Raw genomic sequence first — 22,603 nt, 5'->3', positions numbered from 1 at the left:
TCACTGCAGGAGTTCCTCAAGCTAATGTTCTGGCCCAACCATCTTCAACTGTTTCATCAATGATCTATCCTCCATCATAAAGTCAGAAATATGTTCCTGATGATGTGCACGATGTTCAGCACCATTTGTGAATCCTTAGTTGCTGAAGCAGTCTGGGCCCATATGTAGCATAACCTGCAAAAATTTCAGCTGTTGGCTGATAAGTGTCAAGTAACATTCATGCCACACAAGTGCCAGACAATGACCATCTCCAACAAGTGGGAATCTAACCATCTCCCCTTGACAATGGCATTACTTGCTATCGCTGAATCCCCCACTATCAACATCCTCTGGGTTACCATTGACCAGTGACTGAACTGGACTAGCCATATAAATACAGTGGCTACAAGAGCAGGCTGGAGACTGGGAATTCTGGAGAAAAAAACTCACCTCCTGCCTTCTCAAAGCCTGTCCATCTACTAGGCACAAGTCAGGAGTGTGATGGAATCCTCTCCCCTTGCCTGGACGAGTGCATCTCCAACAACATTCAAGAAGCTTGACACCATCAAAGACAAATCAGCCTGCTTGATGACCCCCATCCACACCTTCAACATTCACTCCCTCTACCACTGATGCACAGTGACAGCAGTGTGTACCATCTACAAGTTTCACTCCAGCAACTCACCAAGACTTCTTCAACAGCACGTTCCAAACCTGCAATCACCACTGAGAAGGACAAGGGCAGCAGATGCATGGGAACACCACCGCCTGCAAGCTCCCCTCCAAGTCACGCACTATCCTGACTTGGAAGTGTATCCTTCACAGTACAAAAACAGAATTACCTGGAAAAACTCAGCAGGTCTGGCAGCATCGGCGGAGAAGAAAAGAGTTGACATTTCGAGTCCTCATGACCCTTTGACAGAACTTGAGTGAATCCAAGAAAGGGGTGAAATATAAACTGGTTTAAGGTGTGTGTGTGTGTGTGGGGGGGGGGGGGGGGGGGGGGGGGGGGCGGTGGAGGTGGTTTGTGGGGGGGAAGAGAAGTGGAGGGGGGTGGTGTGGTTATAGGGACAAACAAGCAATGATAGAAGTAGATCATCAAAAAATGTCACAGACAACAGAACAAAAGAACACATAGGTGTTAAAGTTGGTGATATTATCTAAACGAATGTGCTAATTAAGAATGGATGGTAGGGCACTCAAGGTATAGCTCTAGTGGGGGTGGGGGGAGCATAAAAGATTTAAAAATATTCAAAAATAATGGAAATAGGTGGGAAAAGAAAAAAAAATCTATATAATTTATTGGAAAAAACAAAAGGAAGGGGGAAGAAACAGAAGGGAGGTGGGGATGGAGGAGGGAGCTCAAGACCTAAAGTTGTTGAATTCAATATTCAGTCCGGAAGGCTGTAAAGTGCCTAGTCGGAAGATGACGTGTTGTTCCTCCAGTTTGCGTTGGGCTTCACTGGAACAATGCAGCAAGCCAAGGACAAACATGTGGGCAAGAGAGCAGGGTGGAGTGTTAAAATGGCAAGCGACAGGGAGGTTTGGGTCATTCTTGCGGACAGACCGCAGGTGTTCTGCAAAGCGGTCGTCCAGTTTACGTTTGGTCTCTCCAATGTAGAGGAGACCACATTGGGAGCAACGAATGCAGTAGACTAAGTTGGGGGAAATGCAAGTGAAATGCTGCTTCACTTGAAAGGAGTGTTTGGGCCCTTGGACAGTGAGGAGAGAGGAAGTGAAGGGGCTGGTGTTACATCTTCTGCGTGGGCATGGGGTGGTGCCATAGGAGGGGTTGAGGAGTAGGGGGTGATGGAGGAGTGGACCAGGGTGTCCCAGAGGGAACGATCCCTACAGAATGCCGATAGTGGGGGGGTGAAGGGAAGATGTGTTTGGTGGTGGCATCATGCTGGAGTTGGCGGAAATGGCGGAGGATGATCCTTTGAATGCGGAGGCTGGTGGGGTGATAAGTGAGGACATTTCACCACTTTCTTGGATTCACTCAAGTTCTGTCAAAGGGTCATGAGGACTCGAAATGTCAACTCTTTTCTTTTCCGCCAATGCTGCCAGACCTGCTGAGCTTTTCCAGGTAATTCTGTTTTTGTTTTGGATTTCCAGCATCCACAGTTTTTTTGTTTTTATATCCTTCACAGTCACTGGGTCAAAATTCTGGCACTCCCTTCCTAACAGTGCTGTGGGTGTATCTACATTATATGGACCTCAGCGGTTCAAGAAGGTGGCTCACCACCATCTTCTCAAGGGCATTTAGGGATGGGCAATAAATCTGGCCTAGCCAGCAACATCCACATCCCATGAAAGAATAATAGACCTCAATAAATTGTTAATCGCCTTTGTCTTCTCTGGTGTAAACGAACTCAGCCCCTGTTGTGCGCTCTTGAAGCTGAAGCGTCTGATCTGAAGTGTCAGATTGGAAGGCTTTTGCTGTACCTTTGCCGGTAGCTTGATGCACTACTAATAATGTGTCCATAAATACATGCAGTACTCCACATGGAACAAACCAATGCCCTGTATATGTCTGTTATCATGTCCTGTGATTTGTGATTGTGATTCTATGCAGTATACAACCTAAATTCTTGTTTGCCTTATTTATTGTTGGAGGAGAACGCTAATGGTTTCAATGAACTGTTCACCATTGACACTATCTCCTTATGCTGAAGCCTAGCTTCATTAATTAACAATTTAATTTATAATTCCATGGTTATTTCCCCATCCCATGTCTCATCACTTGCACTTGTCAATAAGGAATTAAATTTATCAATATAAGTCCTCAGCCCAGCTTTCAAATTATCTACTAAGATAAAAGCAAAATACTGTGGATGCTGGAAATCTGAAACAAATATAAAAATAGCTGGGAAAACTCAGCAGGTCTGACAGCATCTGCGGAGAGGAGTACAGTTAATGTTTCGAGTCCATATGACTGTTCATCAGAACTGAGGAAATATAAAAATGAGGTGAAATAAAAGCTGGTTGAGGGGGTTGGACAGGTAGAGCTTGACAGAGGGCCAGTGATAGGTGGAGGCAAAGAAGAGATTTCCAAAGATGTCATAGACAAAAGGACAAAGGTGCTGATAGTGGTGATATCAGCTAAGAAATGTGCTAGTGGTGACATTAAGGGTAGAAAGCAGGATGAGCAAGTGACAGATAGCCCTAGTGGGGCTGGGGTGGGTGGAAGGGAATGAAACAGGCTAAAAGGTGGAGATGAAACAATGGATGGAAATACATTTAAAAATAATGCAAATAGGTGGGAAAAGAAAAATATATTAAAAAATCGAAATTATTGGCAAAAGGGGGATCGGAAAGGGGGTGGGGATGGAGGAGAGAGGTCATGATCTAAAGTTGTTGAACTCAATGTTAAGTCCGGCAGGCTGTAAAGTGCCTAGTTGGAAGATGAAGTGCTGTTCCTCCAGTTTGCGTTGAGCTTCACTGGAACATTGCAGCAGACCAAGGATGGACATGTGGGCATGACAGCAGGGTGGCATGTTGAAATGGCAAGTGACAGGGAGGTCTGGGTCATGCTTGCGGACAGACCGAAGGTGTTCCGCGAAACGGTCACCCAGTCTGCGTTTGGTCTCTCCAATGTAGAGGAGACCACATTGGGAGCAGTGAAATGCAGTAGACTAAGTTGAGGGAATTGCAAGTGAAATGCTGCTTCACTTGAAAGGAGTATTTGGGCCCTTGGACGGTGAGGAGAGAGGAAGTGAAGGGGCAGGTGTTGCATCTTCTGCAGTTGCATGGGAAGGTGCCATGGGAGGGGGTTGAGGTATAGGGGGTGATGGAGGAGTGGACCAGGGTGTTCCGGAGGGAATGATCCCTGCAGAATGCCAACAGGGGGGTGAAGGGAAGATGTGTTTGGTGGTGGCATCATGCTGGAGTTGGCGGAAATGGCGGAGGATGATCCTTTGAATGCGGAGGCTGGTGGGGTGATAAGGGAGGACAAGGGGGACCCTATCATGGTTCTGGGAGGGAGAGGAAGGTGTGAGCAGATGCATGGGAGATGGGCCAGACACGGTTGAGGGCCCTGTCAACCACCGTGGGTGGAAAACCTCAATTAAGGAAGAAGGAAGACATGTCAGAGGAACTGTTTTGGAAAGTGCCATCATCAGAACAAATGCGATGGAGGCGAAGGAACTGAGAGAATGGGATGGAGTCCTTACAGGAAATGGGGTGTGAGGAGCTGTAGTTGAGGTAGCTGTGGGAGTCAGTAGGCTTGTAATGAGTATTGGTGGACAGTCTATCACCAGAAATTGAAACAGAGAGGTCAAGGAAGGGATGGGAAGTGTCAGTGATGGACCATGTGAAAATGTTGTAGGGGTGGAAATTGGAAACAAAATTAATAAAATTTTCCAGGTCAAGACAAGAGAATGAAGCAGCACCGAAGTAGTCATCGATGGACCAGAGAAAGAGTTGTGGTGGGGGGGGACCTGAGTAGGACTGGAACAAAGAATGTTCCACATACCCCATAAAGAGACAGGCATAACTGGGGCCCATGCGGGTACCCATAGCCACACCTTTTATTTGGAGGAAGTGAGAGGAGTTGAAGGAGAAATTGTTCAGTATGAGAACAAGTTCAGCCAGACAGAGGAGAGTAGTGGTGGATGGGGATCGTTCGGGCCTCTGTTCAAGGAAGAAGTGGAGAGCCCTCAGACCATCCCGGTGGGGGATGGAGGTGTAGAGGGATTGGACGTCCATGGTGAAGAGGAGGCGGTTGGGGCCAGGGAACCAAAAATTGTTGATGTGCTGTAGGGCGTCAGAAGAATTGCAGATGTAGGTGGGAAGAGACTAGACTAGGTGAGAGAGAATGGAGTCAAGATAGCAAGAAATGAGTTCCGTGGGGCAGGAACAGGCTGACACACTCGGTCTGCCAGGACAGTTCTGTTTGTGGATTTTGGGGAGTAGGTAGAAGTGGGCTGCCCGGGATTGGTAGACCATGAGGTTGGAAGCTGTGGAGGGAAGATCTCCAGAGGAGATGAGGTCAGTGACTGTGCTAGAAAGAATGGCTTGATGTTCAGTGATGGGGTCATGGTCTGGGGGCGGTAGGAGGAAGTGTCTGCGAGTTGACGCCCAGCCTCTGCGAGGTAGAGGTCAGTGCGCCAGACAACAACAGCGTAACCCTTGTCAGTAGGTTTGATATCAATGTCAGGGTTGACAAAGTCAAACACATCTTCCCTTCACCCACCGGTGGCATTCCACAGGGATCGTTCCCTCCGGGACACCCTGGTCCACTCCTCTGTCACACCCTACAGCTCAACCCCCTCCCATGGCACCTTCCCATGCAAGCGCCGAAGGTGCAACACCTGCCCCTTACTTCCCCTCTCCTCACCATCCAAGGGCCCAAACACTCATTTCAAGTGAAGCAGCATTTTACCTGCAATTTGCTCAATTTATTCTACTGCATTTGCTGCTCCCAATGTGGTTTCCTCTTCATTGGAGAGACCAAACGCAGACTGGGTGACCGCTTTGCAGAACACCTTCGGTCTGTCCGCAAGCATGACCCAGACCTCCCTGTCGCTTGCTGTTTCAACACTCCACCCTGTTCTCATGCCCACATGTCCGTCCTTGGTCTGCTGCAATGTTCCAGTGAAGCTCAACACAAACTGGAGGAACAGCACCTCATCTTCCGACTAGGCACTTTACAGCCTGCCAGACTTAACACTGAGTTCAACAACTTTAGATCATGACCTCTCTCCTCCATCCCCACCCCCTTTCTGATCCCCCTTTTGCCAATAATTTCGATTTTTTAATATATTTTTCTTTTCCCACCTATTTGCATTATTTTTAAATGTATTTCCATCCATTGTTTCATCTCCACCTTTTAGCCTATTTCGACCCCTTCCCCCCACCCCACCCCCACTAGGGCTATCTGTCACTTACCTAATGTCACGATTAGCACATTTCTTAGCTGATATCACCACTGTCAACACCCCTTTGTCGTTTTGTCGATGACATCTTTGGCAATCTCTTCTTTGCCTCCACCTATCACTGGCCCTCTATCCAGTTCTACCTGTCCCACCCGCCTCAGCCAGCGTTTATTTCACCTCATTTCTATATTTCCTCAGTTTTGATGAAGAGTCATATGAACTCGAAACATTAACTGTACTCCTCTTCGCAGACGCTGTCAGACCTGCTGAGCTTTCCCAGCTATTTTTATTTTTGTTTCCAATTATCCATGTGCTTCTGCATTTGATCAACCTGAGTTTGATTTGTTTTTACAAAGCCCACCACCATCTTGGTGTTGTCACCATTTTGACATTTCCCCTCTCTTCCTACTTCCAAATTGCTGATGTAAAATTTGAATAGCAAAGGATCCAGCCCTGATTATTGGGGTACTCTGATTCTTCCCTGCAATGCATCTCCCTGAAAACCTTCTTCAATGCTGCCAGCTGCCAATCCCTTTCAATAACTACCAGCCTATTTTAGACTTATGGATAAACCTCCTATGACGTAGTGCAGTCTTGTTGAAGTCTGTATAAACAAGAAGTTATTCAAAAGCTCTGATACATTGTCAATTCATTCTAACAGTAAAATCTGTACATGAAGAACTATTTTTTAGGAATCCCATCTTTTTTACCTCATTCCTTTACTGCCCAAACAATTTTTCTTACATATCTATTATGTTTCTTATCCGGTTGCATACATTGACTTCTAATTGCTGCATTATCCAACTAAAATGTACCAGTCTTCCAAGAATTGACCTTCTTGCCATTTGGCCAACCTTATATTCCTGGAAATTACATCACATTAGCTCTTTTTTTTTCCCATTACAGTATAAACACTTTTTAATATATTATTGCCAAATGTTCCTTCACCTACCTGCGCTGAAAATAAATGGATCAATGGTCTTAATATTTCCAATAGTCTCTCGATATACAGCCATTCAGCTTTCAAAGGTGTTAATTCATTCCAAACCATTTACTGCTAAGTAATAGAATTGTTGTAAGAAATAAGAACTTTGTGTAAGTACCATTATTTTGTCCTTTTTTGTTACCTTCTCTTCTTACCTTTTTTGTCCTCTGCAAAGTATCTAAGAGATAGGAATGGCTGGGGCTGGGGTTTGGTGGGGGAGGAATCTACCTACAACTTTGAGCTGCTTAATTTGAGCCTTGCATAACTGAAAAACATCATTGTGTACAGAGGCAGCCACTACATTTTTTTGATGTACTGAATGTTGTTTTCTAGGAACAAATTTTTCTCTGCGAGAGTTAGGATTGACTGAAGCTACACCTCAGCCTGGCGCTGGATATCGGACAGAATTAGGGCTGTCACACCGTGGATACTCCGTAAGCGCAGGCTCTGATGCTGACACAGAAACGGATGGGGTCATGTCTCCTGAAAATGCAATGACACTTTGGGGACAAAACGCTAAATCAACGCGAAGCTCTTGCTTATCCAGTCGGGCAAATTCTGCACTCACTCTTACTGACACAGAGCTTGAGAATACAGAAAACGGTAAGAAATCACAAGCAAATTTATATTCCCCCTTAAAGAAGTTATTTCGATAATGAATCTGTTAGTTATATTATGGTTGATATTATAAATTGTCCTAGACCACCATCTAATGACCAGGACAGCTGAACCGGTTTGGAAAGCAATTCTATCACAGCTGACAAACTATTTCTTTCAACATGGGGACTTTTTTCCATAAAAACAAGTATCAAACCTTTTTGTCAGTGAAACACCATGACACAAATCACATCGAATGCATCATTGCGTTACTTGCACATGACATTTAATGCAATAAAAATGGTGTGTTCCTCTGTTGCCCTCTCTCCTAGGCATAAAGTCAATGTTTTTTTAAACTGAAGGAAGGCTAATTCAATGTTCTGTTATCAAAAATGGCAAATATATGTTACGGCAACAATTTATATTTATATTGTGTCTTTCATATCATAAAACTTCCCAATATGCTTCACAAGAGCATTAGGAAACAAAATATGACACGAATCACATAAGGAGACAAAGTGAAATGACCAAAAACTTGGGCAAAGAGATAGGTTTGAAGGAGTGTTTTAAAGGTGGAAAGACACTTAAAGGTGTCTTAAAGGGGTAGAGAGGTGGAGTGGCGTGGGAAGTGCATTCCAGAGACTTAAGGTCCAGGCAACTGAAGGTGGAGCACTTAACTGGGCATACTCAAGAGACCAGAGTTAGAGGAAAACAGATATCAGTGGGTTGTGAGGCTGGAGGAGATTACAAAGATTAAGAGGGCTGAGGCCATGGAAGGATTTGAAAACAAGGATGAGAATTTAAAAATCATTATGTTACTTGACTGGAAGGCAGTATAGGTCAGCAAGCACACAGGTGATAGATGAATGGGACTTGGTGTGAGTTAAGACACAGTAGCAGAGTTTTGAATGACTTGAATTTTATAGATGGTAAAATATGGTAGACCAGCTGGAACTTCATTGGAATAGTCAAGTCAAAAAGTTATAACAGCATGAATGTGGGCTTCAGTAGCAGAAGAACTGTGACAGGGGCAAATTTGGGTGATGTTATGGAGGTAGAATTAGTGTTGACTTGAGTGATGGAGCGAAAGTGATGTCGGAAGCTCAGCTCGGGGTCAACAATGTTCATTGAGCAAGTTAGTAACTGCAGAAATGTGTTGGCAAACGAAGGGCCAAAAGCTATATGGGGCACTAGTAAATAACAAAGTCATTTACTCAATGACCCATGCAATTCATAATTAGGTGGGTGCTTTTACTATTTGGTGTATCTGGTGGGTACCACCAATGCATGGATGCACTGAGATTTACCAGCATTTTTTTCTGTTGGAGGTAGCAGTCCATTATATTTTCTTGCCTCCTTCAATATGATGTAAATCCTAACTAAAGATTTGCAATTTGTCACTGCCTGTTGTTATGTCTAAAACAATACTTGTTACATACATTGTGCCCTCTTGCTTGAATTTATAGTTATCCAAATCCATGATGCTCCTCAATTCTGGCTTCTCAGTGAACGAGCTTAAATAGTTCACTAATCAATCTATCTTTGATCATCTCAATAATTCAATTAATTCTCCAAACCTTTCATTATCTCTAATTCTGATTCCTGCACTGTATCAGCATAAGCAGTACTGATCAACGTCTCATAGCTATCTCAAGATATCATGCTTTGTAAGCCATCATGCCTTGTTTGGTGTCTTATCTAATTTTATATCAATGATTCTGTTGTCTTTCATAAAGGCTCTGCTTTTTGTACCAGGCATTAAGCATGTTGAGCATCCTGAACCAACTTCATCTCTGATTATAATGTCTTTGAATTCACTTAAGAGCTGTGACATGAAACCTTTTGAATAAGAGCATTATACTGTGTACCACCTTCCGCTAGTCATTCCTTCAGATCCCTTGACAAGGTAATCTCTTGTAACTTCTCCTTATTCATTTCTCCTCCACTTTGTGACATAATTACAAACCGTCCTAAAGAAAAAGCTGATCGATTTGGCTTCCTTTTCTCATTGAACTCTATTTTGATAACCCTCACAAAAAATTTTCCCCCGATCTGTTTTAACATTATGACTAACATTAAATTTATGACTTCCAGCTCTTTCCAGTCACCTGTTCCTGTCTCTAAGACCTCTGACCCAATGTTATCTTTCTTATCATATTCAAGGTATTTACAATCTGATTTATCATTGCTCGATGTCCTTCCATTTCCTCCCTCAGGCCACCGTACCTTCTCTTTGGAAATTTGCTTCAGCTTATCGTATCCCTGATTTTAAAAAATGACACCTCTTACCCTTAACAGTACTGTCCCATTATCAGTGGTCCATAATTCACTATCAAATTAGCAATGAGACTAATGGCACTGCCCATTATTTATGCACAAATGGTGCAACAACTATAGGCAAGGAGAAGATGTGTGATTGAACTCAAAAATTGCTGTCAGGGTTGCATGTTAAATTATCAGCACAAAAATGACATCTCACCATTACCATTAAAATGCATTTAATGGTGTGAAGTTTCTGTATTTCTGCAGAATTCATCTCAGAAAGTTAACCCTTGTCTATTTCAGCCTAAGTACCCTTTTCGAAATGTTGGCCTGAATATTGCCGTTGACGTGCGGGGGCGGGCCCGACATGCCGACACGCAAAATGATGTGAGATGACATCGGGCGTGCGAACGAACACAGGAATCTCCCTGGGGCCTGCCCCTGCACACCAATGCACAAAATGACAGGAGATGACATCGGGCATGTGGCCTAACGTCATTGCACGTCATTTAGATCTTTTGTTCGGCAGGTGCACGCCAGAGGTGGCTGTGTGCCCACCAAACTCTCTACGGCCTATTAAGGCCATTAAGAAACCAATTAAAGTTGTTTACAACATTGCCCGTCTAACCTTAACATTGGTGGGCAGGCGAAGAGCCCAAGCAGCCTTCATGTTTTTTAGGAAACCTCATCCACGAGCAGGATGAGGCTTCCTAAAGCTTTTATTAATTAAATGATAAAATTTTCCTAAATATAAAAACATGTCCTAGCTCATGTGACACTGTCACGAGGGGACATGTTTAAATCATTTTGTACTTAAGCAACTTAATCTGCCTGAGGCAGCTCCATGCCTCAAGGAGATTCCTTTATTCCTTCATGCGCATGTGTGAAGGAGCGCAGGCCCCGACTCTCCCTCCTTCCCTGCCCACACAGGTAGCACTGAGCGCTACTGGCCGTGCATCACCCTGGGCGAGCCTTAAATGGTGGCGCGCAGCCGATCAGCTCCGTGCCTGCTCCTGCCAGCCCACCCCAGCCCACTTTCTGGTCGTTAAGTACCATCAAACCTCTCTAGAGCTGAAAAATAAACTATGACAAGAGTATAGTCTCATTCCTTCAGGTTTAATTTTTTGGATTCAAAAATTGTAAATTAAAGCGTTATTTTTACATGTACTTTCTGCCTCCTTATCTTGCTTTCTTAATTTAATATTTCTTTTCTTTCTCCCTATTTCTTTTTCTACCTAACTTGATATTGAATTTACCCACTTGAATTTACATTTCTCATTCCTTCTCAGACCTTTTGTTTCTCATTCCTACAGTAAGTTCAGGAGCTACACAATTGTTCGGATGTCAGGTGCCTGCTTTCTGTCTCTGCAATATATCGGCCCAAATTTTCTGGTATTAATATCGTTTCATATTGGTCTTAAGTTGGGAGATGCATGCCTGGGCCCTGCAAAAGTCCCGATGCACACAGATACACTGAAATTGCCCAGGAAGTTTAAACTTCCAATGGGCTGTTTCCTCTGCCCGGAACACTTCATGCAAGCCTCTGACACTAAGCTCAGTGTCAGAGACTTGAACCAGAAACATGGTAATTACCCACACACTTGCCCTGCAAATGTTTCATGGGTTAATATCCGCTCTACTTAAGTGAATAGCAGTGCAACTGAACTGATCACCACAAATTATCCCCTACCCACCCCCCCCCCAATCACTGCCCCCACCCCCCGACATGACCCAACTACCCCTACCCGACCTGTCCACCCTCTCCCAGACCTGAGCTGACTTACCCCCCCACCCCACCAACCCCACTACTCGACCTAACTATCTCTCAGATCTGACCCGACTACTGTCCCCCGCCCTGACCCAACTATCCCTCCACTGTCCCAGCGACCTGACTATTCCTCCCCAACTAATCCGATCCGATTAAACTACCCCCTGACCCGACCTGAATCTCTCCCACCACCCCTGACCCAATTGCTCACCTACTCATGCACCCACCATTTCGCCCGCTCAAGAAGCCACTGAAAGACTTGAAACTTTAAAAAGTTACCTGAATATGGCAGTTACTGTCATGTAAAGGGCATGTGACCTCACTTCATCCAACTTTTATTGCATTCATCGGTCTTCTCCTTGGATCTCTGCACTGGCTCATCAATGCTTCAGCTGGGATAGGAAGTCCAGGTTGAAAATGGGCAATATTGCTGGGTTGGAGAAGACTTTGTGGGCAGTGGCAATGCAGCCAGAATTGGCCATCAAGCCCTACTTCCAGCAACCTACCAGAAAAAAAATTATAAATCCAAACATGCAAGGGCAAGTCTAAGATATGACATTGGTGCTCTTAAATCATTCAAGCCTTGAAAGTTGTGGGCAAGTCCATAGTTACCCGCATGGTTTTCAGCAGTCGCAATATTGACCTTGTTTCCTATGTTAGGCAACTTTGGAATGCTTCTCTTGGACACATGAGTGAATTATCTGTCATTGTTTTGGACATTTGACAGGGTCTGACATTGCAATTTAGAACAACCTTACTTTGTACCTATCAAAGCTATCTTCATGGCAAGAACATTTGCTTTGAAATCACCCTACCTTAGATCTGATTCTTTTCCCACCAATTTACGAACTCTACAGGGGTCTCCCTCTTCTTCTACTCTCTTCCTTCTTCACATAAAAGGCTCCCTTCATTCATCCTCCAGTCTCATCTATATTTTTGATGGTGATTCCATTCAATGTTCATCAGCTTATTTCTGATCGCATGTCTCAAGCATGTAAAGCTGCCAGCCCTCCTGCAATGCAATAGCTCAGTCACATCATCTTGATTCCCACAATGCCATCTAATAAGACAGCAGTAATCTTGACTCTGAATTTGCTTGATGCTCCAACTGTTCTGCTATTGTAACTCTGATTGAGCAAAATAAGTTCTTTTTGTGTGTGTGGATGGGGTTTTGTTTCACTTCCAGCCAAGTTATAGCAATAGAGTAGAAAATGGTCTGAGCAAATTCCAATCCCCTATTTCTATCAATCCTTCAAATAAAAGTCTTTGTATAACTCTTGGTTCGAGTAACAAGAGATAAGAACATAACATAAGAACTAGGAGCAGGAGTCGGCAATTCAGCCCCTCAGGCCTGCCCCGCCATTCATTACGATCATGGCTGATCTCATTTCAGCCTCAACTCCAATTTCCCACCCTCTCCCCATTACCTTTCAACCCGTTACTAATTAAATTTATTTAGCGTCCTGGCTTCCACTGCACTCTGAGGTACTGAATTCCGCAGAATCATGACCCGTTAAGAAAAGTAATCTCTCCTCATCTCTGATTTAAATCTACCACCCCTTAGCCTAAAGCTATGGCCTCTCATTCTAGAATGCCCCAGAAGGGGAAACATCCGCTCCACGTCTACTTTGTCTATCTCCTTTAGCATCTTATATACCTCAATTAGATCTCCTCTCATCCTTCTAAACTCTAGCGAGTATAGGCCTAAACTGCTCAATCTCTCCTCCTAAGACAAGCCCCGCATCTCTGGAATCAATCTAGTGAACCTCCTGTGAACCGCCTCCAATACAACTACATCCTTCCTCAAGTAAGGGGACCAAAACTGTGCACAGTACTCCAGATGTGGTTTCACCAATGCCTTGTACAGTTGCAACAAAGCTTCCCTATTTTTATGCTCTATTCCTTTAGCAAGAAATGCCAAAATTCCAATTGCCTTCCGTATTACATGCTGTACCTACATACTAGCTTTCAGCAATACATGCACGATGACACCCAGATCCCTCTGCACTGAAGCATTCTGAAGTTTCTCTCCATTTAACTAAAAAGTCACCTTTTTATTCTTCCCACCAAAATGGATAACCTCACACTTATCCACGTTAAACTCCATCTGTCAAATTTTGGCCCATTCACCTAACCTGTCCATATCCATTTGTAAATTTCTTATTTCTTCATTGCAACTTATTTTCCCAACTATTTTGGTGTCATCTGCAAATTTAGCTATAATACCTTCTATCCCTGAATCCAAGTCATTAATATAGATTGTAAATATTTGGGGCCCAAAGACCAAACCCTATGGCACCCCACTAGTTACAGCTTGCCATCCAGAAAAAGACCCATTTATCCCGACTCTCCGCTTTTTGTTGGTTAGCCAATCCTCTATCTAAGCTAATATATTACCCCTAACTCTGTGTGATCTTATCTTGTGTATTAATCTTTTGTGCAGCACCTTATCAAAGGTCTTCTGGAAGTCCAGATATACTACATCTGCAGGATCTCCATTATCCGTTTTGCTTGTCACATCTTCAAAGAACTCTAGCAAATTAGTCAAACATGATTTACTCTTCATAAAACCATGCTGACTCGGATGGATTGCAATTTGACTTTCCAAATGCCCCATTGCTATTTCCGTAATAATGGATTCCAACAATTTCCCAACAACAGACATTAAACTAACTGGTCTATAGTTTCCCACTTTCTGCCTCATCCCCCCCCCTCCTTTTTTGAATAAGGTTGTTATATTAGCATTTTTCCAATCCACTGGAACCTTTCCAGAATCCAGGGAATTTTGGAATATTATAGCCAATGCATCCACTATTTCCGCTGCCACTACCTTTAAGACCCTGGGATGTAGGCCATCAGGTCTTGGGGACTTGTCACTCCTTAATCCCAGTAGTTTGTTTAGTACCTTTTTTGTAGTGATGGTGATTGTTCTAAGTTCCTCCTTCTCTATACCCTCTGCACTACCTGTTACTATTGGGGTGGTGCTAGCATCCTCCATCGTGAAAACTGAGGCAAAATATTGATTCAGCATCTCTGCCATTTCTGCGATCACTATTAACTCCCCAGTCTCAACCTCAAAGGGACCAACATTCACTTTAGCTACACTCTTTCCTTTTATATACTTGTAGAAGCTTTTGCTATCAGTTTTTACATTTTGCATTAGTTTTCTTTCATAATTTACCTTTGCTGCTTTTATTATCATTTTCAGTAACCCTTTGTTGATCTTTAAAAGTTTCCCAATCTTCCAGCCAGCCACTGACCTTTGCAATTTGATCTGCTTTAGTTTTTGCCTTTGTTATCTTTAACTTCTTAGCTTAGCCATGGATGCTTTTTCCCCCTCTTACCATCTTTCCTCCTCTTTGGAATATATTTTACTCAGGAGGAATTGAATATCTCCTTAAATATCTACCACTGTTCATCAACAGTCCTACCTTATAGTCTTCTTACCAAGTCCACTGAGGCCAAATCTGCCCTTATGCCTATGTAGTGACCGTTTTTTAACTCCAGAACACTAGTGTGGGACTCAAGTTGCTCGCTCTCAAACTGAACTTGAAATTCTAACATGCTATGATTACTCTTCCCTAGAGGATCCTTTACTATGAGATCATTAATTAATCCCATCTCATTACACAAAACCAAATCCAGAATAGCCTGCTCCCTGATTGGTTCCACAACATATTGCTCCAAGAAACAATCTCTAAGACATACTATGAACCCACCCTCAAGGCTACCCTTGCCAATTCGATTAGTCCGGTCTATATGCATATTAACATCACCCATGATTATCTTTTTGAATCTGGCCACAAATATCCACTTTTTGTTCTTCATATATTGGCATTCTTAGCCTTGCTGACTCTAACCTCGAACTTCAACTCCAACCTCAAATAGTACCATCTCCTCTATATTAAATCTGCATTGTAGAACCTTGGATTCTTCTTTCATGCCAAACCCAGAACTGTTGAGTCTTTATAGAGTCTAAGCACAACAAAAATTAAATATTGTTCTCATATCTGGGGAGGTTCTGTTAACATTTTTTTCCATACTCAATCTTTTGTTCCTTCTAGAATCATCAAGATATGAAAACCCTAGTTTAGCATCACCTAATTACTTCTAACTTACTTACCTTGTGCTTTTGTACTTTTCAGTGACAGACTTTGGTCCTTCATGTTGTTTTTAAGAATTGAGACACCAATGAGGTCTAAATTGTATAGCCCCTCAAAAACTCTGGGGATTGTTAATGTGTAATCACCTATATCAGTTGTTTGAAATGCAGTCGGCATACTAACTTCCTGCTGTGTGCTCATTATAATGATTTCTGTGTGAAGCCAGTGCCAACCACAATGTTAATTTAATGCATGCAACAACAGGGAGCAACAATTGATGTTTGCTAGTACCAGTTAAAGCTAGCCTGCACTGTAAAATCTGGCCTGTACCTCTTAAAAAGGAGATTTTGTGGCTGGAGCAGGTGTTGGCAATCATGCAGGAAAATAATCTGACCTGGGAAGCACTGAAGAATGGTGCAACGTGGGAGAACGTGGGCTCCAAGGTTTTTGGATGCTACACTTGAGGTCTTGGTGGAGGAGGTGGAAAGCAGGAGAGACGTAATGCATATGTCACTGAAAATTGGCAGCCTTCCACCATCCACTTCTGCAGCTATGGGGGTAACACTGCAGAGGAGTACTAGGAAAAAGGCTGGTGGAAGAAAGGCACTAAGGGAATGCATAACAGTGACTGGTTTACTGGTTTATTGTATGCAAATTGTATGATTTAATTTATAAATTTGGATTGGGATGTTTGTTTATGGTGGCTTTTATTTTTTTCCATTGTGGCCAAGATGACATTGTGAGATGGTCAGTAACAGAGGGAAGGTAAGGAATAAGAGTGTTGGTGAATGGGGAGTTGTGGTTGCAGCGACTGATATCTCTTCTGAAGTCATTCTTCAAATATAGCCTGGGCAGAAAACTGCCAAGTTTGCTGCTTCCCTTCTCCTCATCCTCTTTCTCTTTTCCCCCCCTCCTTGCCACCACCACAACCAACCCCCCCCCCCTCCACCCCCCGACCCCCACCCCCACTCTTCTAGCCGCTGGTCTTGCTGTGCCTGAAATCTGCTCATTTTTCAAGTCATGCACTATTCCATGGGGAAAGCCAACCAGTGCACCCATAGCTGTTGACAACTGTTTTGCACAAAAGCCTTGAAGTCAGGAAAGACTTCAGCACCTACCAGATCTTTTGCAACTTGAGACAACTACAGAAAGCACTTGTAGACTCATAGCATCAGTCAAAAGAAATCAACCAGCAGCTGAAGTGTAAATAATTGATGATCTCTTTAAATGGTACTGGTGGGGAGACCTTCCTGCTGTTTCACAAATTTTTAGCCATGTGCGGTTTAGAGAGGGCATCTTTCTAGAGTATTGAGTTCCAAAATAGCAGCCAAATGGCATCAAATCAGGTTTGTACGCTGATTAACATCACAATTTGCCTGTCCTAGGTGCTTTTGGTGCACGTTTTCAGAGCACGTGCACGCTAATGCCTTCACTGATGATGTATCCAGCATGATTCACGGCAGTTGTATTCATGCATTTATCGAGTGCTATTTTGGTGCCTGGTGGGTACTACTGAGCCCAATTTCACATCTAATGAGCCCATGAGCAGCAGAGTGTTATGATCTCCACAGAGCTCAATAACTTTTTTTTAAAAAAAGAAATTCAAAGTTCCAGGTGTTATTGTTAGCTGAAAAATGAAACAACACAATTTCACATTGTAATCCTTTGACTGTAACATATGACTAAAACACTATAACTAAAACTATTTTCATGTTGTAGGCCACTTATACTTTAACTACAGAAAGTGACATTCCCTGTGTATACTTATCACTCATCACACTCTTCACGGAATTACAGTCCTTTTAGCAAATAGCCTACAGTTCCGACCAGCTTCCAATGGGTTCCTATATCCCTGCTTTGCCGAGTTTTAACTTCGGGTGTCTGTCTTCAGGTGCTTTCCTCAGTTTTTGGAGAGTTTCTTAAATTCACCACCGACAGTAAACCTGTCATGATTAATGTTCTTCCCCAGCCATGCCAGGACAAATCTCCCAGAATCCTTAGATGGCTGCTGAATGCGTCACTTTGACTAGAGAGCGTCTCCCTCCTGCATCAGGCTGTGGTAACTTGCAAAGACAAGCAGCCTTTTCTCTCTGCTAACCACATGGAACCTCTGTTCTGTGTGATATTCATTGATTTATAGGGAAGCCTGTAACCTGATCTCAAAAATGGCTTCCTTTTTCTTCTTTCCCCATGCAACATGAAACACATTAATCTTGTTTCTGGGTAGAGCTGTTAATTAGCTATACTTGCTCCCAACTTTTTTTCATCCTAAAAGTAAATGGATGATTTACAGAATAGCTGTTTACAACCTGATACCCACAACACCTTTCTGGGATTTTGGGAGATTCAAAGTTTACTCATGGTAAACTTGGAAACAGCTGCCTTGGTTTCCAGGCCAGGATTTTAACCTTGTCGGTCAGGTGGGCCCGGGAGTTGTTGCAAAGCTGACTGCCACCTGCAACAGGCTCCGACATCGATTTCACACTGGCTGGCCAGCCAGCGTGAAATGTGTGTTGCAGTGCTCAGGGCAGCTCGGATGGGGGCAGGAGGAGGGCGAGCGCGGAAGTTTGTGCATGCGCACGGGTACACGCAATGAAAACTCCCTGAGGCACAGAGCTGCCTCAGGAAGCTGAAGATTTAAAAACACACAAATGAAAAAGTTAACACTGTTTAAAAACATGTCCCCTCATATGACTCTGTCACATGAGCAAGGAGATGTTATACATTAAATTTCAAGATTTTTATTTAATTTTTAATTGCTGCAAGGCTTGGTCGCCTTGTCTGCCCGCCTACCATAAGGTTGGACGGGCAGCAAAAAATTTCATTCAATTAGAACTTTAACAGTCTTAATAGGCCTGTTCATTGTCAGCGGGCAGCTGCCGAATCTTGCGTGCACCCGCTGACCGAAATATTGTCAATTGCATGATGATGTGGGGGCGTTCACCCAACGTCATCGCATGTCATTTTACACTCGAGCAAATTGGGTGTGCACCCACCCGCACAGTGCAAGTTTCAGTGCCAAGTATAAATGCCTTGCATCATGTTCTCAATAAAATAATAATAAGTCTTCCTTTGATCCCTAACAATCAAACCATCGAGGCTTACCATCAGGCAGACTGCTGAACAGGTCACATGATCCTCTTCATTTGTAGATTTAAAGCTACAGTCCCAAACTATAATAATCTTATAAATGTAACAGAAGTAAGAAGTGTGTTATTACAGTTAGGTTGCAAGCTGAACATTTTTGCTATCTCAAGACCTACTGTTAAATATTCCCGAAGATGAGTATTAGTGCATATTTGACTCTTCTACAAATAAATACTAGGGATTGTTTCTTCTCTTGGAAGTAGGCAGAAATGAATTAAGCTATGGCAGCACTGTTTGCTATGCTGTAAATCTGGCTGTTACTATAGAACAAGGCTCGGATTCAAGTGATTGCCAAGCATGTCATTTGGTGGGTAGTAACTTCAGTGGATCCTGCTTCTTTCAGGCCATGGAAGTAATTTGCTTATGCTGAATTAAAGAAACAATGCAAAAAGCTAAATAATTGCAGCAATGTTCTTTCCTAGTAAGGATTGATGTGGTGCCTTTTAAATAGATGGAACTGTAAGAAGCTTAAGAGTAGAAAAGTCTTGATAAAAACATTGGTTGAATGAGAGTGAAATAGCACCAACTCCTATGACCTGCTTCTTTAGCAATATTCTTCATAATTTTATGTTTTATAAACTCTCACATGATCTAACTTTAGAAGGTGTAACTGCAAGAGGCTGTTATTCACAATAAAGACTTGAGTTTTTTCCAGTTTCGATATTTCTTTACTGGGAAGAGTGAACACACCACTCTTTATTTTGTTGATTCAGCTGATGAGCAGTATGGAAAAGCTTCCAAAGAGAGGCTGAGCTTTGTGCTGAGCACCTGGATTCTGAATCTACTACTAGCTCATTGTGGCAGACATCTGCCTGTCCTTGAGCATACACTTTCTTGTGGACTGCCTCACTATTTTTAACTTGGAACGGGGGATTCATAATGTGAGAAATTTCAGCCCATTAGTGAGTTTGGTTTCAAATCCAATTGCCAATAAAACTACAATGCGGTGCTAATCTGCCTTCAAAACCATTGGGCACTAGACTGGACTTGCTGCCCAGTCCAGCAGAATCAGTCTTTGCATGCCAAACATCCACGCCATACTGCGACAGTCACAACTGAGTTGGGCTGGTCATGTTGCCAGAATACTTGACACTCACTCACCAAAGCCAATCTTCTTTGGAGAGCTTAAGTCTGGTGGTCAAATTATGCTGGTCAAAGGACACACTACAAAGGCACTCTGCAGGCTTTAGCAGTTTTGATATCGATCCCAAGTCCTAGGAGAAGCTCGCCCAAGATCATTGCAGCTGGCACAACCAAATAAAAAGTGGTGTGGCCTCCTTTGAAAGCAAGCGCATGTCAGAGGCACAGAGAAAACACAAGGAGAGGAAATCCGAAGCCAGTAACTCGTCCAAAACTCAGTCGTCTGTGGTATCCTGTCCTATTTGTAGCAGAATCTTCCGGGTCTAGATCAATCTTAGCAGTCACCTATGTACCCACCACAACCTTATCTCCGCCTCGGAAGGACAAACAAGGAAGAAAGAAAGGAATGAATAAAATCATGTTGTATGAATGCAGAATTTTGGACCATATTACTGGTACAGCAGAATATACAAATATGGATTCATTTGAATAGAATCATAGAATGGTTACAGCACAAAAGGAAGCCATTTGACCTGTCTTGTCTATGGTGGCTCTCTGTAAGAGCAATTTAGTTAGTCTCACGCTCCTGCCCTTGCCCTATAGCCTTCAGGTGCTTAACCAATTCACTTTTGAAAAGCACAATTAAATCGGCCTCTACCATGTCTCAGGTAGGGCATTCCAAATCCAAACCACTCGCCGTACAAGAAAGTTCTACCTCATGTCGCTTTTGGTTCTTTTGTCAGTCACATTAAATTTGTTCCCTCTGCCAATGGAAACAATTTCTCTCCATCCATTCTTTCTAGACCACTCATGATTTTGACCACCTCTATCAAATTTCCTCTCAATCCTCTCTTCACCAAGGAGAACAACCCCACTTCTCTAAACTGTCCACATAACTGAAGTCCCTCATCTTATAAATCATTCCTGCATCCTCTCTAAAGCCTTCACACCCTTCTTAAAATGTAGTGCCCAGAATTGGATACATTACTCCAGTTGAGGCTGAACCGATGTTTTAAAAACACTCATCATAACTTCCTTGCTTTTGTAATCTAAGGGCAAAATTTTATCTGCAACGAGGAATTGGCTCAGTTGGGGTTAGGGGAGGGGGCAGTTGGGGTTTGAAGCCTTGAAAAATAACAACATGTAGGGAACCCTATTTATTTCTGATATCTTCCACATTTAACATTGGGGTGTTTGCAAGTGAGTGGGAAACCCCTTGAAGGCGTAGCCTCAGATAATGTAAAATAGCAATTTAACCTTCTATTCTGGCTTTAACAAGCAGCCCACAGAGCTGCCTGGATCTTGCCAGGACCTACAAGGCAAGTGCACAGCAGGAAGTCATTGAACATTGCAACTGACATGCTAGAAAGCATTTTAATTGTGAAAGAGAACAGCTGCAGCCATGTCTATGGCTTGTACTCAGAGCACTCTTCTGAGAGCATGCCTTCCCTGATTTACAGGGCAGGAGCAACTTTTGGACTTCATTTAACTGAGCGTGGTTCTTACCTTGCTATAAACCTACCTGTTCTCTGCCTCAGAATGGGAACAGCTTATGCAGCCATTATGTTGATCTCTGAAGAGGAACAGAAGAACAAGTAACCCCAAAACCAAATAGGAGCAGCAATAGCAGCTGTCTTCTTCAAATTTATATGCCACTCCGCAGGGCAGAAGGGAAGACACAGAGCTGCAGGTCAAAGGAGGCAATATCCCCAAACAGGGTGTATAGACAGAGGGTCAGCTTTCCCGAAATGATGAAACAACAGTGCCTCAGAAGGCTCAGGATCTCGTTGCAGCTCTGACATTTGCAGCCTTAAGACCTCTTTCCAAGAAGAGTCTGGACACACATTGCCAGTGGCCATCAAGATCACTATCAAGATCTAGTTCCTTTCAGGCATCAGGTGGGGACATCTGTAGGACCTCACAGTCTGCAACCCACAAATTCGACTCCAAATTCACAGATATATATGCCAAGGCTTCCCGAGATGTGCACTTTAACTCTGAGGCTAGTACAGAGAGCTCTTGCCTTTGCTGCAATGGCTGGATTTCCACAGGTTCAGGGAGTCATAGGCAGTTCAAATGTGGCACGTTGTCACTGGCTGTCCCTTGATGCGAGGATGATGTCTACTCATGGTCGCGAATTTCAGCCATGACTGAAGATAATGCTCTTAATATAACTAAACAGGCTGATTCCTGACATAGCTCTTTGGATACATGGAGCAGGATGTCCCACGAGGTAGTATGATCCAGATTGCAGGACTTGCTTCATTTTCTTCTCTTCTCGGCCACTGCTCTGCATCATTAAAATGTTTGGACTCAAAGCGTGATGCAGCTTGATGGACAAGTTGTCGCTATTTTGAATGATTGGCAGCAAGCTCCTCCTAGTCATTAATGTCAATGCTGCTGTACTTCAAGGAGAGCTTCAGAGTATCTTTGTAGTGTTTTCTTTATCCTCCCCTGGAACACTCTCCACCTGAGAGTTGAGAAAAGAGGACCTGGCAGGGGAGATGCTTTTCCACCATCCAGACACCGTATCCAGTCTATCGAAGTTGATTTTGCAGGAGTTCTGCCTGAATGCTGGTGGAGTTAGCTTCAAGAAGGACACTATCATATTTTTGATGGTTGAATTGAATCTCCATTGAATACGGAGGATGCAGTGGAAACAATGCTGATGGAATTTCTCTAGCACTCTTTGCTGATGCACATTCCAGGTCTCATTGCAGTACAGGAGTGTGGTGATGACAACTGCTCTGTATGCTAGGGCTTTTGTTGACTTGGGAAGATCTTTGTTGTCAAACACTTGCTGCCA

General features: G+C 43.3%; 1 protein-coding gene across 5 annotated transcripts in view; it reads left to right on the top strand.

Annotated features, from left to right (window-relative positions):
- Window positions 1-22,603, top strand: part of tenm4 (teneurin transmembrane protein 4) — a 523,453-nt gene that overhangs the window by 10,865 nt on the left and 489,985 nt on the right. For all 5 annotated transcript variants that reach the window (XM_041199170.1, XM_041199166.1, XM_041199169.1 and 2 more), the window contains exon 2: window positions 7,174-7,443. In XM_041199170.1, coding sequence (XP_041055104.1) covers window positions 7,174-7,443 — 270 coding nt within the window. The remainder of the gene's footprint in view (window positions 1-7,173; window positions 7,444-22,603) is intronic.

This window comes from Carcharodon carcharias, chromosome 11 (assembly GCF_017639515.1).
Source record: "Carcharodon carcharias isolate sCarCar2 chromosome 11, sCarCar2.pri, whole genome shotgun sequence".
In the NCBI taxonomy this organism is placed as follows: domain Eukaryota; kingdom Metazoa; phylum Chordata; class Chondrichthyes; order Lamniformes; family Lamnidae; genus Carcharodon; species Carcharodon carcharias.
The sequence above is the reverse complement of the archived record's forward strand: the minus strand, read 5'-3'. Positions and strand labels throughout refer to the sequence as shown.